This window comes from Hibiscus syriacus, unplaced genomic scaffold (assembly GCF_006381635.1).
Source record: "Hibiscus syriacus cultivar Baekdansim isolate YM2019G1 unplaced genomic scaffold, ASM638163v2 tig00002237_pilon, whole genome shotgun sequence".
Lineage (NCBI taxonomy): Eukaryota > Viridiplantae > Streptophyta > Magnoliopsida > Malvales > Malvaceae > Hibiscus > Hibiscus syriacus.
The window spans coordinates 19,084,461-19,098,962 of NW_024061918.1; the positions used below are offsets into that span (position 1 = coordinate 19,084,461).

Here is a 14,502-nt window from a genome sequence, read left to right on the forward strand (position 1 = left end):
AAAAAAAACAAGCAGCATTGGCAAGCAAGCATCATCAGTAAGGAATGAAAAAAGAATGGAAGTGCTACCTCTCGTGGGCACCGGAAAGTATGGGATCAGTATTTAGGGATCCGTGCTTCTTCAAGTCTGGAGTGCTGAGGGAGCGTTTCCTCATTTTAACACATCCCTTTTCATTTCTCTCCACCACATCCTGCATTGCCAAATCATCATACTCTTCATCTGACTTTGTTGACCCTTCATCCACAGAGCCTACCTATAATAAATCAGAAAACCAGAAAAATAATTTCAACATCTAATTAGTATGAAAAAGATACGAGAATCAGAAAGCAGATCCCGATCCCAATTCAATCATCCAACTTTCATATCAAGTATCCAGGGCCGTGGCTGGGGGGCGCAAACTGCGCGACCGCGCAAGGCCTCCCAAAAAAATATATATTGTGGCGTTTTACCAATAAACGCCACTATAGATGGATCTATTGCGACGTTTTTTTAAACAAACGCCACTATTATTACGGCTTTATTGATAAAATGCTATTATAGATGGATTTATTGCGGCGTTTGTCAAGAAAACGCCACTATTATTGCCCGAAATCGAATATATCAAGAAAATAGGGACCCCTTTATACGAATTTGTACAGGGCCCCGAAAACCCTGCCACGGCCCTGCAAGTATCACCGAAACCCATGTCACAAACATCATCCACATTACACCAATTACTAAAAAACTTATAACTCTTCCCATTTGGGCCTAATTGCATCCCAGGTTGAGATGCCAGTTGCGAATTTATCTCTACCTACCTCTTATAGGATTTAACATATGTCCATACCTCTTCATGATACTGTTTGTCACCATCATCTGTAAAATCTTCATCACTGTCTACATCATGTGGATCGTCAACTTCTTCATCACTGCCATGCACTGAATGTTCCTCCTTTAGCTGTGAGATAGAAAGAGAACCATTAATCCCATTTGCTTTTTTTTAATTTAGTTTATTGTATTCAACCCAAAATTAACCAAAAGCATATTGACACAAAGTACTGAAAAATTTAAAAAAAAGGAAAAGAATATCGTAAGAAGCTACCTCTTTTGAAGGACCATCAGACGTCGTTGGTGAACTTCCGCAAGAAGAATGGTGTCTACTGGCAGTATTAGTCGCATCACATCTGGGCTCCTCTAAATTTCCAGCATGACTAGTGCCACCTTCACTGGGCCAAGCACTGATTCCAAAGTTGCCAAATTGAAGATTGACGGGTTCAGCCTTGCCAAATTTTAAAGGTCCATACAACGGAACGCCTAATCCACCCTCACACCTATGGGCCTTCCAACTATCAAGATCCATCACAGAACCATCAATGTTAAAAAGAGCCATCAATTGCCTAGAAGAACCATTCCTCTGGATCAACTGAAACATTCCCTTGGAGCTCATTGAATTTGCAGCACACTTCCGGTATTCATCATAAACAACAGAAACTGTATGTGTCAAAGGATCATAAAGTGGCTCCCCAGCTTCACGCCTACGGAAGCAACCGAAAACTATTGCATGTATGGCTGCCACACTTCTGTCAACATTTGTATTGTTTATTTTTGGAACCAGATGCTTGTCAGCTCGTTTGCATAGATAATCTTGTATCGCCCTGATATTCTTTATGTACTTCACATATTTATTTTTTGCAGGGTCTAAAGTCATGTACTTTGCACGAACTGCAAATCTTTCCAAGTGTTTGTCTTCATTCGAAATGCATATCATGAATGGTATAATTGAGGGGTGTTTCTTCATAAGCCCCATCTGCACATGTATGTGAGAGAGAGAGAGAGAGAGAGAGAGAGATCAGGGTAAGAACAAAGTATGTAAAATTTGGGAAATGAACACATTTGATAGCAGGAAGAAACCAAAAGTCTACTTACAACAAAAGTAAGGCTTAAGTGAACGCCCTCGATAATTACAGACTCTTTCTTCTCTTCCCATGCAGTAATCAATCTATCTAGACTGTCAATGACCATCTCACTTTGCGCCTTAAATCCTTCAATTGCTATCTGTTTGGGACTAATCAATTCGGCACTAGTAGAACCACTCTCCATTGGTTGGGCATCAGACTTGTTAGCTGAAGAACCATCAGCTCGCTCACCTTTGGAAAGGGATTGAATAGAACCTGCCAATTTTTTTGCTCTCTTTTTAGCCCTCGCTTCGGCAACTGCCACAGGATCCAAACATTCCCCAGCATGGTAGGTTGAAGCCCATAGTAAAGGATTTTCCTTCTCATTTACAAAACTCCTCATCATGTGACGAATAGAGTCAGTTGAAATCACAGCAGTAACTCCCAACCTGCTAGCCTGACATTATCAAAGCATTAGGATTAGCTATTATGGAAATGCAGTTACCATCACTACTGGCACACAACATTAATATGCAAAGCAAACAAAGCAAAGATACCAGCAAAGAAGACAAAGTAGATTTGCCACAACCGCTAGTGCCACACAACAGCACAGTTATAGATTCCTTCCTCTCCCGGATTCTGCAGTGAAGACCAAATACAGTTCACTAGCAGAAACAAGATTGTGCTTTCATCTGATTTGAGGACTCCCAAATAGAAGATTTGGAACAAGATTACAAGACCACTATAAAACCCACTGCTAAGATCCCATAACAATTCATATATGCTCATTTACAACTAGTAGAAGTAGCAGTAGGCATGAAATCAGGGACAGAACCAAATATATATGGTGGGAAAGGCCCTGCCCCCACCCAAAAAATTGGTTTAATTTAAATTTAGGTCCCTTGTAGTTCAAACGTTATTCAAATTAAACCTTATCACCCCAAATTTATTTTTGCTTTAAATACTACTTAGGTCCCTAAGCTATTTAGCCCATCCTAACAACCAATCCTAGTTCCATCTCTGCATGAAATTCTATAAATGTTACATAAAAAAACTTATAGGATACTAGTGATAATAACCATTTTCTAGTCCAAAAAGCCATCAAACAGTGTATGTATGCTGGGAGGGGGTGTTAGGGGAGAAGCAGTAAGCAGAACAATGAAACGTGCACATTCTCGATGCAAGCAATTAATTATATGCCATGTATTATTGCAACCTTTTTTGGCAGGTATAAGAAGTCGCACAATACCTGCATGCCAAAATCAAGTCATCCCTCTCATTTGGGCCCACGTACTTGTATTCATCCAGAGCAACACAAACAACATCTAAGAAAATTTTCCTTTTAACAACAACTGATGTACGTCTTTTGTACAACTCAAACGGTATACTCATTTCTCTATCATCTTTCTCAGAAACTAAATAATTGCCTGCCTCTGCTCTATAAAAATCACCATTAGCAGATTGGACGCGTTCCTTCTCAGAGTTTCGTTTCAGACTGTCAGGATATAATGTCTCACTTCCCTCTTGATGTAGAGAGTTAGAAGAAGGTTCACTTGTAATCAATTCAAAAGCCCTCTGGCTAATCTGGTAAGAGATATAAAGATGATATTCAGAAAAAGGATCCAATTGCTATAACAATTAAAGAAATAAGATAGAAAACCAATGGTGTGAAATGAGAAAATTAATGGCATACAATAACCATGACCATGGACTGTACACAAGAATTCTTAATAGGCGTCTGATTGAGGAAAGAAACCAAGTCCCAAATTTAGTATGCAGCTTAAACGAGGCGCTTAATCTAACCTTGAACCTCTCCCTAAACACGATAATGAATACCTCTATCTGCATAAATAATGAATATCTTTATCTGTTTATAAGAAGAAAAAGCTTTACAAACTGAAACTTGAACAGATAAAGAGTGCATTATTAGGCAAAAAAATCACCAAATGGTGACGGGATGGGACCACATGGTAGAACAAAATCGACAATGGAAATATACCAAAAAAAATGGAAATAGATCAAACTGATTTTATCTTGATTGTTTTCAATGATTTCCAACGCTCGGAAAGCTTCGGTATTAAGAAAATGAACCTAAAAGCATCAAGCATCTTGTTCTACAGGGTAGACAGAGAGAGAATGAAAATTCGATGACAACGACAGAACAAAGTTTTAACAATGGAAAGAAAATGTTGCAATCAAATTGTTAAAAATAGTATTCGTTTTCACACAGCGTTAAAGCAGAAAATGATGTTGAATTGAGAAGGAATTTTAGAAAACACATTAGAAGCAATCCAGATATATCACCTCATCATCCACATTCTTAGTTTGCTAATTTCATAACTGCAATGTGTCGATCAGAAAATAAACAAGAAAGAAACATTTATCAAACTGAAACCGAGAATAAATCAGAGATTCAAAATTAAGCTAAATCAACCAAGTTGTAGGAAATTCATTTCTAAAAAAAAAAACAAAACAAAACACCAGAGGTAGGATTATTATTTGTAATTATAATAAAAAGGAAAACCTTAAAGGCATGACGAGCTTTGCAGCCCATGAGTTGAAGAGTGTTGTGAAGAACGGGACGTGTGTAGCGAAACGACAACGTCTCCTCTCCCTTGTCATCTTCGTCCACCACAACTATATACAACACCTTCGCTGACTCCCCCATCTCTTGGCACCAACAAAACCAGAATCAAACGTCAAAAAGGCCATGCAATAAGGCAATGTAAGATAATGAATGAAGAACAAGTAAGACATTCTACCTTGATGTATTCACAGCGAAATCAGCCAAAAAAGAAAAAGAAGAGAGATGGTTAGGGTTTGGTTTTCTTATAAAAACATGAGCCATTCCGAAGAAGAAGAGAGAATGAATTACTGGCTATTTTGGTAGGCCATACCACGCATCACGCGGGCACTGCTTCCACGATTCCTTTCATTCACTTCCAACTTTACGCAAATACCGCTCTCGCGGGACAATTTCATCAAAAAGACACATACACCCTCCTACACATTTTTCTTTTCCATTATTAATAAAATTGTTCCACTAGTCTCTAAACTATAACAATCATTTTAACTTAGCCCTTAAATGTTTTAGCATTCCAATTCCATCCCTATACTACAACACTTATTCTAAAGTGCTCTTAAATTTGCACGAATGTTATCTCCAAAGGCAGTGGCAGGGCTCAACCTAGAATTGGAATTTTCTTTAATGAGTTACTTATTTTATTGATGGTGTTCAGTTAGAAATTTTTCGTATCCACCTTGAAATCTGAGTTTTCTTCGTTAATTACTTATTTTACGGACGATGCCCAACCTGAAATTTTATTTGTACTCATCCTGTTGACACATGTTTTTGTCCGAGTTTTGTTTATTATTATTATTATTATTATTTTAACAATACATTATATTTTGTAGTCCCAATATTGAAGCCCAAGACAGTTACAAGTCCCAACCCAGACAGGCCAACAGCAAAACCAATGACCCAAGAGGATCCAGCAGCCCAACCAGATTACATCAGACCCGATCTGACCCGTCCAAGCCCAACAAGAGAACCCAAACCCACTAGGGTTTTCACCCTAAAGCTCTAGCCACCACCATCGATTGATCTGGACCATCCGATCGTGCGTGTGATGCACACACCAACCCTTTGACTTCTCATCTGCGTGATCCGCCATCGGAGATCCGCACCTTCGCCACTGTCGTGCTATTTTCAATCTAAAGTGACCGAAAATCAATCAACAGTCACAAAGACCCTAATAAAAAAAGTAAAAAATCTAGGGTAAATCCTAGATTGTCAATAAGCTAACAAAGGATAATCATATCCTCTCATCTCTCAGAAACCGAAGGAACAAAAGCCACATGCAACCATAAAATGAGAAAAAAAAACATTTGGGAGAGGAACAAGAAAAAAGAGAGAAATACAAAGAGGAGATTCGAAAGAAAAAAGATTTTCAAACAAAAAAAAAAATAGAGAAGAGAAAAAAGGAAAATAAAAAAGGAAAAGAAAAGGTGATGAGTTTACATGTTAGCAAGGTCCACGAATGTTCGACTTCATCGGCGACTAGAGAGCAACGATTGGAGGTAAAATTTTCTAGATCTTTAGGGTTTCCAAAGGAGTTTTGAGCTTTTGAAGGGTTGGGTTTTCAGGGGAAATAAGGAGAGAGGGGAGAAAGAGGGGTCATTGGTGGTTCGATTTCCTTTATTGTTGCCGTCGATGTACGACGGCATGGCTTTCAAAGCCCTACCCACTGTGGAGTATCGAAGAGTGAAGGGAGGAGAGTTGAGAGAGTCTGGTTCTCTCTCTCTACCTTAGAAAGAAATTAAACAAAATGGGGGATTCAACTGGTTTTAGGCTTAGGATTAAACTATATATAATATGCAAAATGACGCCGTGTAAGAGGGGAGGAGCTGCGCATAAAAGGAAAAAGGGCTAATAGTGTTTAGATCATTATTGATTTGTAATCTTACCTTTCGATTATTGAATGAAGTTTTAAGATTTTTCTCTTTCGGGCATTTATATTTTAATGTTTATGTTTAAGTCCTCGGTTATACTTTATACTAGGTTTGCTAATATTTGATTCTGGCCTTGAAGTTTACGATTGTTTTATTTTGGTCACTATTTTTATGTGGGTACCTTAGGGTAGATTTACTATTTATCATTCCATGTTTCTAGTTTGTTCAATTTTAATCCTTAATATCATTTATGGTTTATTTACATTTTTAATGTCTTTGTTGTTTAATATTTTATTGTTACCATTATTATTGTTGGTTTTGATGTTGGCCTTTCAAGTTGGTGTCAATATCCTTTTAGTCCTTGAATCACCCAATGCTTCGTTTCCTTTATTTGTGTTATGGTTTGTAATATTTCTTTATTTTTATTTTAGTTCTTTATGTATATACGTATTTCATATATTATGTATTTATTAAATAATGTTCGTTAATCCCATTTGTAATAAATATTTTGTTATATATGTATATTATATAAATATTCCAGTTCTTGTTTATATTTTATTAGATTCCTTTGATGTATTACTCGTAACCATTTTCAAGAACGTTTGTCGTAGAATGAGTGTGAAAAGTGCCACCTTACAGAGGAGGGCAATTCAATACAACTTCAAACGAAATGGGAACTTGAAATAAATCTAGTTTATTTTACTAATTAAATCCTTTTTTATATTCAAATAATATAATGCATTTTCTGTTAAATGGAAATTTATGTTATTTTCAAATTTCAATTTCCAGTTTATATTCAATATGCATTTCTATCGAGGAGGGAATATTCTTTACAGATAAGAAATATACGAGATAGCTTTCCAACTGGAGGACTGCTAATCTTGAGATTTCTTTTCAAGTTAAAGAATTTTCTCTGATTAATCAATTCGGAGCCAATTAATTAAACTTCAATAAATGGATCTTACATTAAATATCGATTCAATTCATAATTTCCGCCATTACGAGAATGTGTAAGCAATTGAGTACCAATTTTGGGCGCTGTGGGGTTGCTAATCCTTCTCCACGCGTAATCGACTCCTAAACCCTTTAAATCAAATTTTTGGTAAACGCAGACCAATTTTTGTCTTAAAAAATGATTTTTCTTAAATTTTTGTAAAAGATGTTTTTAGGTATTCGACCTACCTAGCTCAAAGGTCGATGGCGACTCCCATATAAATTAATTCAAAATCACTAATTTTTCAAATAATGTCATAATTATTTATTAAACTTAATTGTTTTTGAAAAATGGTTATGACACCTTGACGACTCTACTCGGGACCGTTTTTAGAGAGTCAAGCTGTAAGTCGCTTACACGTTGTCGTTGTGGTGGAAATTATAAGTTCGATTCTATAGTTAACTTATGATTTAGTTATTGAAGCTTTAATTTCTTTATTTTTCATACTAATGATCTAATTTTTATTTTCTGCTCTGTCAAAGTTTTTATTGAGAGTTTTTACTTGAATGTTCCTCCTCACACACATCACGTGCATTTGCATAACATGAGCTCTAGACCCGAGCTTCGTTATAAATAAGTCGGGGTGAATGCTTTACCTTATACATTCGTAGGGATTTATTCCTCGTTTGGGTATAAGGAAGTGAATCCCCTCGAATTGAACTCATTCTATTCGAAACCTGAAATGGGTGAGGATCAAGGGTTTAGAAGCCCAAGGGGGCACCGACATCAAGGAAAATTCGATACCTTTTCCAATTAGAGGCAAAACCACGCATATAGTGAACCGTAAAATGGTCACCCTAGGTATAGGCATACCAAACCTCATTCCGTCAATAGGTACCCAAATTAAGTATACACAAAGGAGGAGCATTTCTAAACCTTTACCTTTTGCTTTAAATTTTGTTGAATAAAAGCATGCGAACTAGATACCATGTGGTTAGGATCATTTTCTTGAAATAATAATTTTTGGGTAGAAAGCTTGTCCGGGTAGGATTGTTATTTAATGAAAGCATGCTCGGGTAGATATCATGACTGGGTAGGTGTTGTGTTTTTTTATATAACATTTTTTCATTTTATTTATTATCTTGCCCTCACTAACTTATTTATTTTATTTTATTTGTGTCATTTTAATCATTTTTTGCATTGCATTTCATCAATATTGCATAATGCAAAAGTGTTGATCCGCAAGGGGATATTCAAGAGAAACTTTTCACAAGAAGAGATAAAAGTTTTCAATCAAGCAGTCGCATACACAAACATGCACGAGGGCTAAAAGAAGTTCAAAGTGCAAGAATGAGACTTGCTCGAAGGTCGTGCAATATTCGAGACCAGAAAGATGATCCATTGATCCAAAGAGTCCAGTATAAGTGTATTTTCTACGATCATTTCATTGCTAGTCATCAAGGAGTGACACACTGACTTCAGCACCACCGGTGCATTAACAGAGTTAGGTTACAGAGCGCTTGAGCGCATCATTTTCAAGGATAAAGATCCGAGACAAAGCATCGACCTATTTCAGACTCAACATATAAGCGAAAGCGTGTCTGTAAAATGGACTATCTTGTAATGTGAAGACTTTTATCTTTGGTGAAAATTGTTCTGTGATATTCACCGTTGGGATCAACATTTTTGCATTTGCATCATTGCATTCTGCATGGAATTCATTTAAGCATTTTTTTCATGCATTAATCATAGAATCATGGGTTTATCTCGTGGAGGAATCTGAGGATTTATTTCTAACTATGCAATTTCATTCACACAGTACGAGGAATAGAAGTAAAATTTGAGAAACTGAAGAAAGTGATAGAAGAGAATTTGCGAAGGATGCAAATATATTGGGAAGCTAAAATGGAGCAAGCGCAAAAGGCCATCATAGATCATATCTTGCAAAACCAACACCACCTGGTTGATCAAAACGTAGCAAAACTGATTGGGTTCAACCAAGAAAGAGGAAAAGAGAAGATTTCCTCGACCTGTGAAACCTCTGAATGTGTGAGTGCACATGTAAATCAACTGATATTCATTTCTCCCGACAAGCTGCCAAGCAACCAAGTAAGCTTCTCCACCAATAAAACTCAAGCAACAGTGTTAGATCCTTGGGATAGTCTACTGATCATAGGTTAGGTCATGATGAGAAGAAAAGAGCCAATAATGAGATCCCGGAGAATTTGATAAAGTTGTGCAAAGAGATATTCAAGGGAATGAGAGGGCAAAACTCTCACAATGGAACTAGTTGCCCTAATACCCATCTCATGATGTTTATTCGAAGGATGTCTGGATACACCAACAATGATCAGATGTTGATCCACTGCTTCGAAGACAGTTTAACTGGACCGACTTTTAAGGGGTATTATCAACTGATTCATACTCAAATTTGTTCTTGGAAGGATTTGGCTCGTGCTTTTTTGGGTCAATATAAACACACGACTGATATGGCCCTTGATTGAACAACGTTGCAAAATATAGAGATGAAGAGTGATGAGAGCTTCTAAAAATATGCACAACGATGTGCATCCACAAATGATTGAAAAAGAGTTTGTCACTTTATTCACTGATACATTAAAATCTCCATATATTAACTACATGATAGGAGCTGCCACTAAGAGTTTCTCTGAGATCATCATGTGTAGAGAAATGGTTGAAATTGCTGTCAAGAATGGCTAGATAAGAGACACTAGTAGTGCTGACATTGAGGAAAAAACTGAGATTAATATAGTTGGATCTTATCTAGCTAATAAGGGGACCAAACCTCATAAGATATTTCTTGAAAAGACTCAAATTGATCCAATTCCAATGTCGTATGAGGAATTGCTCCCGACACTAGTTGAAAAGAACCTTGTGACTCCAGTTCAATCCAAACCAACAAAGGCCATGATGTCAACGCCATATGAAACTATTGGAAGTTTAGGGCACACCACTAAGAACTGTAGGGCATTGAAGTGCAAGGTCCAAGATCTAATTGATTCAACGACATGGAAATTCGATGTGTAATGGGGCATTTTGATCAGGAGTAGGCTAGGGCATCCATCAGGAATTTTATTGCATTCTCATCAAAGCATTTCATCTTGTTTGAACTTGATTTTATTTTTCATATGTTTTAATGTTTGTAAGTCATTTGGCATTCGAACATTTTAATAAAACGCTTCCTTCTGAGGTAATAAGCAATGAGTAAATTTTAATCTTGAAATTCCTTAAATATCATCGTAATTAAAAACTCTTTAATAATTGAGGTTGTAAATCTTTTACAAATGACAAGATTGAATCCTGCAAAATAAGAACCCCTAATCCTACTCTAGAGTATACATCAGAATACATACCCTTCTCTTGTAAGGACCAAGCTAGCTTTCTCCTCACATGTAGAACCAATCAAGGGCTCGATATTCAAGTATGTGTTAGGAGCGGATAAAATGGGGCATCTGGCACATGAAATTGCTAAGCAAATTGGTTTCTACTTTCGTTGATGACGTTAAATAATGATCTTGATCTTCACAGATGGAATGGTCGAGTAGGTGAATCAAGTTTAGGTCAGTTTCTTGGGAATTGAACTCTAACGATGAGATTTTCTGACCTTCAACAAACACCGGTACTATAACAGGTTTTTCTTGATAAGCTTAAGAAATTGAATCCGTATACCCATAATATAATTATATTATATGCAATAAAGTTGAGTTATTCCGCTAAAGCAATTGGTTATAGAGGAAACTCGAAAGCCCTGACTTTATGAATAGATTACATTTATATCATGACATTGATCGAGTACTTGGCAATTCAGTGTTTTCTCCACTGTGATTGTTAAGTCGAAGACTTTGTGACGATATGAATCCTTCAGTTAGCCATATAAAGGTAATTATAAAACATATATGTACAATAAAGCTAAATTCAGCTAGCCAAACAATGGCAAATTAAATCGAATTTACTAACTAAGGAGTTTCGGTGAATATGGAATAAGGGAGTTGAGGAACGCCTGTTATAGTCAACTTCACATGAGCACTCAGGAATCTCAGTTTTAGACCGATATTTCTGCGCTGCCTTTGCTAGAGGAGTCTACGAAGCTTGAACAAATGGAAGATTTCAGAGAACTGAAATAAAATTGTTCTAAAGAATTTAGTAATTAACTATGCTAGTTGTGTCATTTTTCCCATCTCTGATCAAAATGCCAAGCGAAGAAAGAGGGGCATTTCCTAATTAGCACGATGACCGAGAAAAGGAAAAAAATGAATCAATAAAACAAACCTCAAAATATAGGTAGCTAACCTCAACACCAACCTGTTGATCCTGATATTTGTCAAAGATTGTAACTATGAAAGGTTAAAAGAGCAATTGATTCTTTTGATATTCAATGAACTCATGTTTTGTGATTTGCTCCAATTGTGAGACCGAAGATGAGACATTATTTTAGTTCATTTGACAATGAAAATTAACATATTCTTTCTTCATTAATTTTTTTCAATTGAATAAAAATGTTTTCGAAAAAGATAATCTTTGGAAGCATATCTTGGAATTCAACAAATATCTCTAAGAAGTTTGTGATCTAAGCTGAGGCAAGGGAAGCCAAATTTTTGGGGCAAAATTTGATGGGGCAAGGAAAACAAATTGTCTCAGGTCAAAGTTTGCAAGAGTACACCCTGGTGGAAAATGAAGATAACTGAATCAGGGATAGAGTGAAGACTACTCACGCATCCATTCCCCTTCCATATCAACACATACATATATCAACATATACATACATGTTACATGTGTTTGCATATTTGCATCATACATTCATCACCACGTGCAATAAAGACTTTAATTTTCCCTCTCATGAGGATACTTTAAAGAATATTTACTTGAATTATCTTTATTAAGGACATTTTCCCCTTTTATGAGGACAAAATTTCAAAATCCATCAAATCAAACACATAAAATAAACTTTTTTCTTGGCATCCAACATAATATCCTAGATAGTCATTCATAAACGCATCATTTATTGATCTTTCAGGAAATACAATTCAGAAATGACCAGATGTCTTTAACATGAAAAAACAATGTCATCTACAGATTCAACATCCTAAAGTGAACGATCAGATCTTCTGAAGGCATTTCTTTAACATGCAGGAACAAGCAGACTGTCTGTCGCCTATGAAATTGTTTCTCTCAAAACAATGTGTCGTCTCGCTAGAGGCAGTTTTTCTTAAAAATAAATTTTGTCTCGCTTGAGACAATTTCTCTAAAAACAAATTTCATCTCGCTTGAGACATTTTTCCTTTGAGATGCAAATTTCAAATTTGTTTCAGTTGAAACAAAATTGATCTCATTTAAGATTATTTCTCTTAAAACAATTTCGTCTCCCTGGAGACAATTTTTCCTCAAAACAGAATTTAGAAATTGTTTCACTTGAAACAAAATTAATAAACTTTGAGATTGTCTCTTGAAACAATTTTTTTTTCTTGAGACAATTTTTCTTGAAACATAAAAACTTTGAGATTGTTTTCCTTGAAACAAAATTTAGTCTCCCTTGAGACATTTTCTCTTGAAATAAAGATCTTTGAGTATGTTTTTCTTGAAACAAAATTTGGTCTCTCTTGAGACAATTTCTTTTCAAACATCATCTTTGAGATCGTTTCCCTTGAAATTTTTTTTGTCTCTCTTGAAACTGTTTCTCTTGAAACAAATAATCCCTAAAGATGACCAACAATCCTCATCAAGTACGAACCGTGTCATCCACTGACCAGATCTCCTCATCACGTAGGAGCCGTGTCAACATTAGATAAAAAACCGTCCTCATCATGTAGGAATCGTGTTATTTACATTATCCCTGAAGATGGCCATCCATCCTCATCACGTAGGAATCGTGTCATCCACTGACCAGATCTCCTCATCACGTAGGAGCCGCGCCAACCTTAGATAACCAGATGTCCTCACTACGTAGGAATCATGTTATCTACATTATCCCTAAAGATGGTTAGCCATCCTGATCATGTAGGAACCATGTCATCTACCGACCAGATCTTCTCATCAAGTAGGAGCATCGTCACCCTTAGATAACCAATCGTCCTCATCACGTAGAAACTGTGTTATATGCCTTTATCCCTAAAGATGGCCATCCATCCTCATCACGTAGAAACCGTGTCATCCATCGACCAGATCTCCTCATCACATAGAGCAGTGTCACCCTTAGATAACCAAATTTCCTCATCACGTAGGAACCGTGTTATCTCCAAATTTACCTAAAAATGATCAGAACTCTTCATCGCGGATGAGCATCATCGTCCTTAATTATCAAATTTCAAAACCAAAAAGGAGAACCGAACAAGAACTCGTTGTCTTATTGTCTTTACCTTATTCTTGTTAACACAAGAATGTGCAAAGAGAGGCAGCTGTAGACACTCATTTTTATCCGGTTTTTTTATTATTATTATTATTTAACAACACATTATATTTTGTAGGCCCAATATTGAAGCCCAAGACAGTTACAAGTCCCAACCCAGACAACCCAAAGGCAAAACCAATGACCAAAGGGGATCCAATAGCCCACCCAGATTACATCAGACTCGATCCGACCTGAACAAGAGAACCCAAACCTGCTAGGGTTTCCACCCTAAAGCTCCAGCCACCACCACCGATTGATCTAGACTGAAAATCAATCAACAGTAATAAAGACCCCAATAAAAAGAGAGAAAAGAAATATAGGGTAAATCCTAGATTGTCAATTAGCCAACAAAGGATAATCATATCCTCTTATCTCTCAGAAACTGAAGGAACAAAAGCCACATGTAACCATAAAATGAGAAAAAAACATTCGGGAGGGGAATAAGAAAAAAAAGATAAAAACATAGAGGATATTCGAAAGAAAAAAAGATTTTCGAACAAAAAAAGAGAGCAAAGAAAAAAGCAAAATAAAAAGGGAAAAGAAAATGAGAAAAGGAGAAGAGTTTGCCTATTAGCAAGGTTCACGACCGTTCGGCTTCATCGGAGACTAGTAGAGCAACGATCGGAGGGAAAACTTTATAGATCTTTAGGGTTTCTAGAGGAGTTTTGGGGTTTTAAATTTTGAAGGGTTGGGTTTTTAGGGGAAATAAAGAGAGAGTGGACCAAGAGGGGTCGTTGGTGGTTCGATTTCCCTGATTGTCGCCACCAATGTAAGGCGATCATGGCTTACAAAACCCTACCCACAGTGAAGTATCGAAGAGCGAATGGATAAGAGTT

At 36.6% G+C, this 14,502-nt stretch overlaps 1 protein-coding gene across 1 annotated transcript; it reads right to left on the minus strand.

Moving 5' to 3' along the window:
* Nucleotides 1-4,692, minus strand: LOC120139860 (P-loop NTPase domain-containing protein LPA1 homolog 2-like). Its single transcript, XM_039154976.1, has 7 exons — nt 4,399-4,692; nt 3,124-3,458; nt 2,432-2,513; nt 1,906-2,331; nt 1,082-1,786; nt 827-937; nt 1-253 (listed from the first exon to the last, which is right to left on the minus strand). Exons 1-7 carry the CDS (start codon nt 4,540-4,542, stop codon nt 65-67), a joined length of 1,992 nt encoding a protein of 663 aa, XP_039010907.1. The 5' UTR covers nt 4,543-4,692; the 3' UTR covers nt 1-64.
* Nucleotides 4,693-14,502: the final 9,810 nt, after the last annotated feature.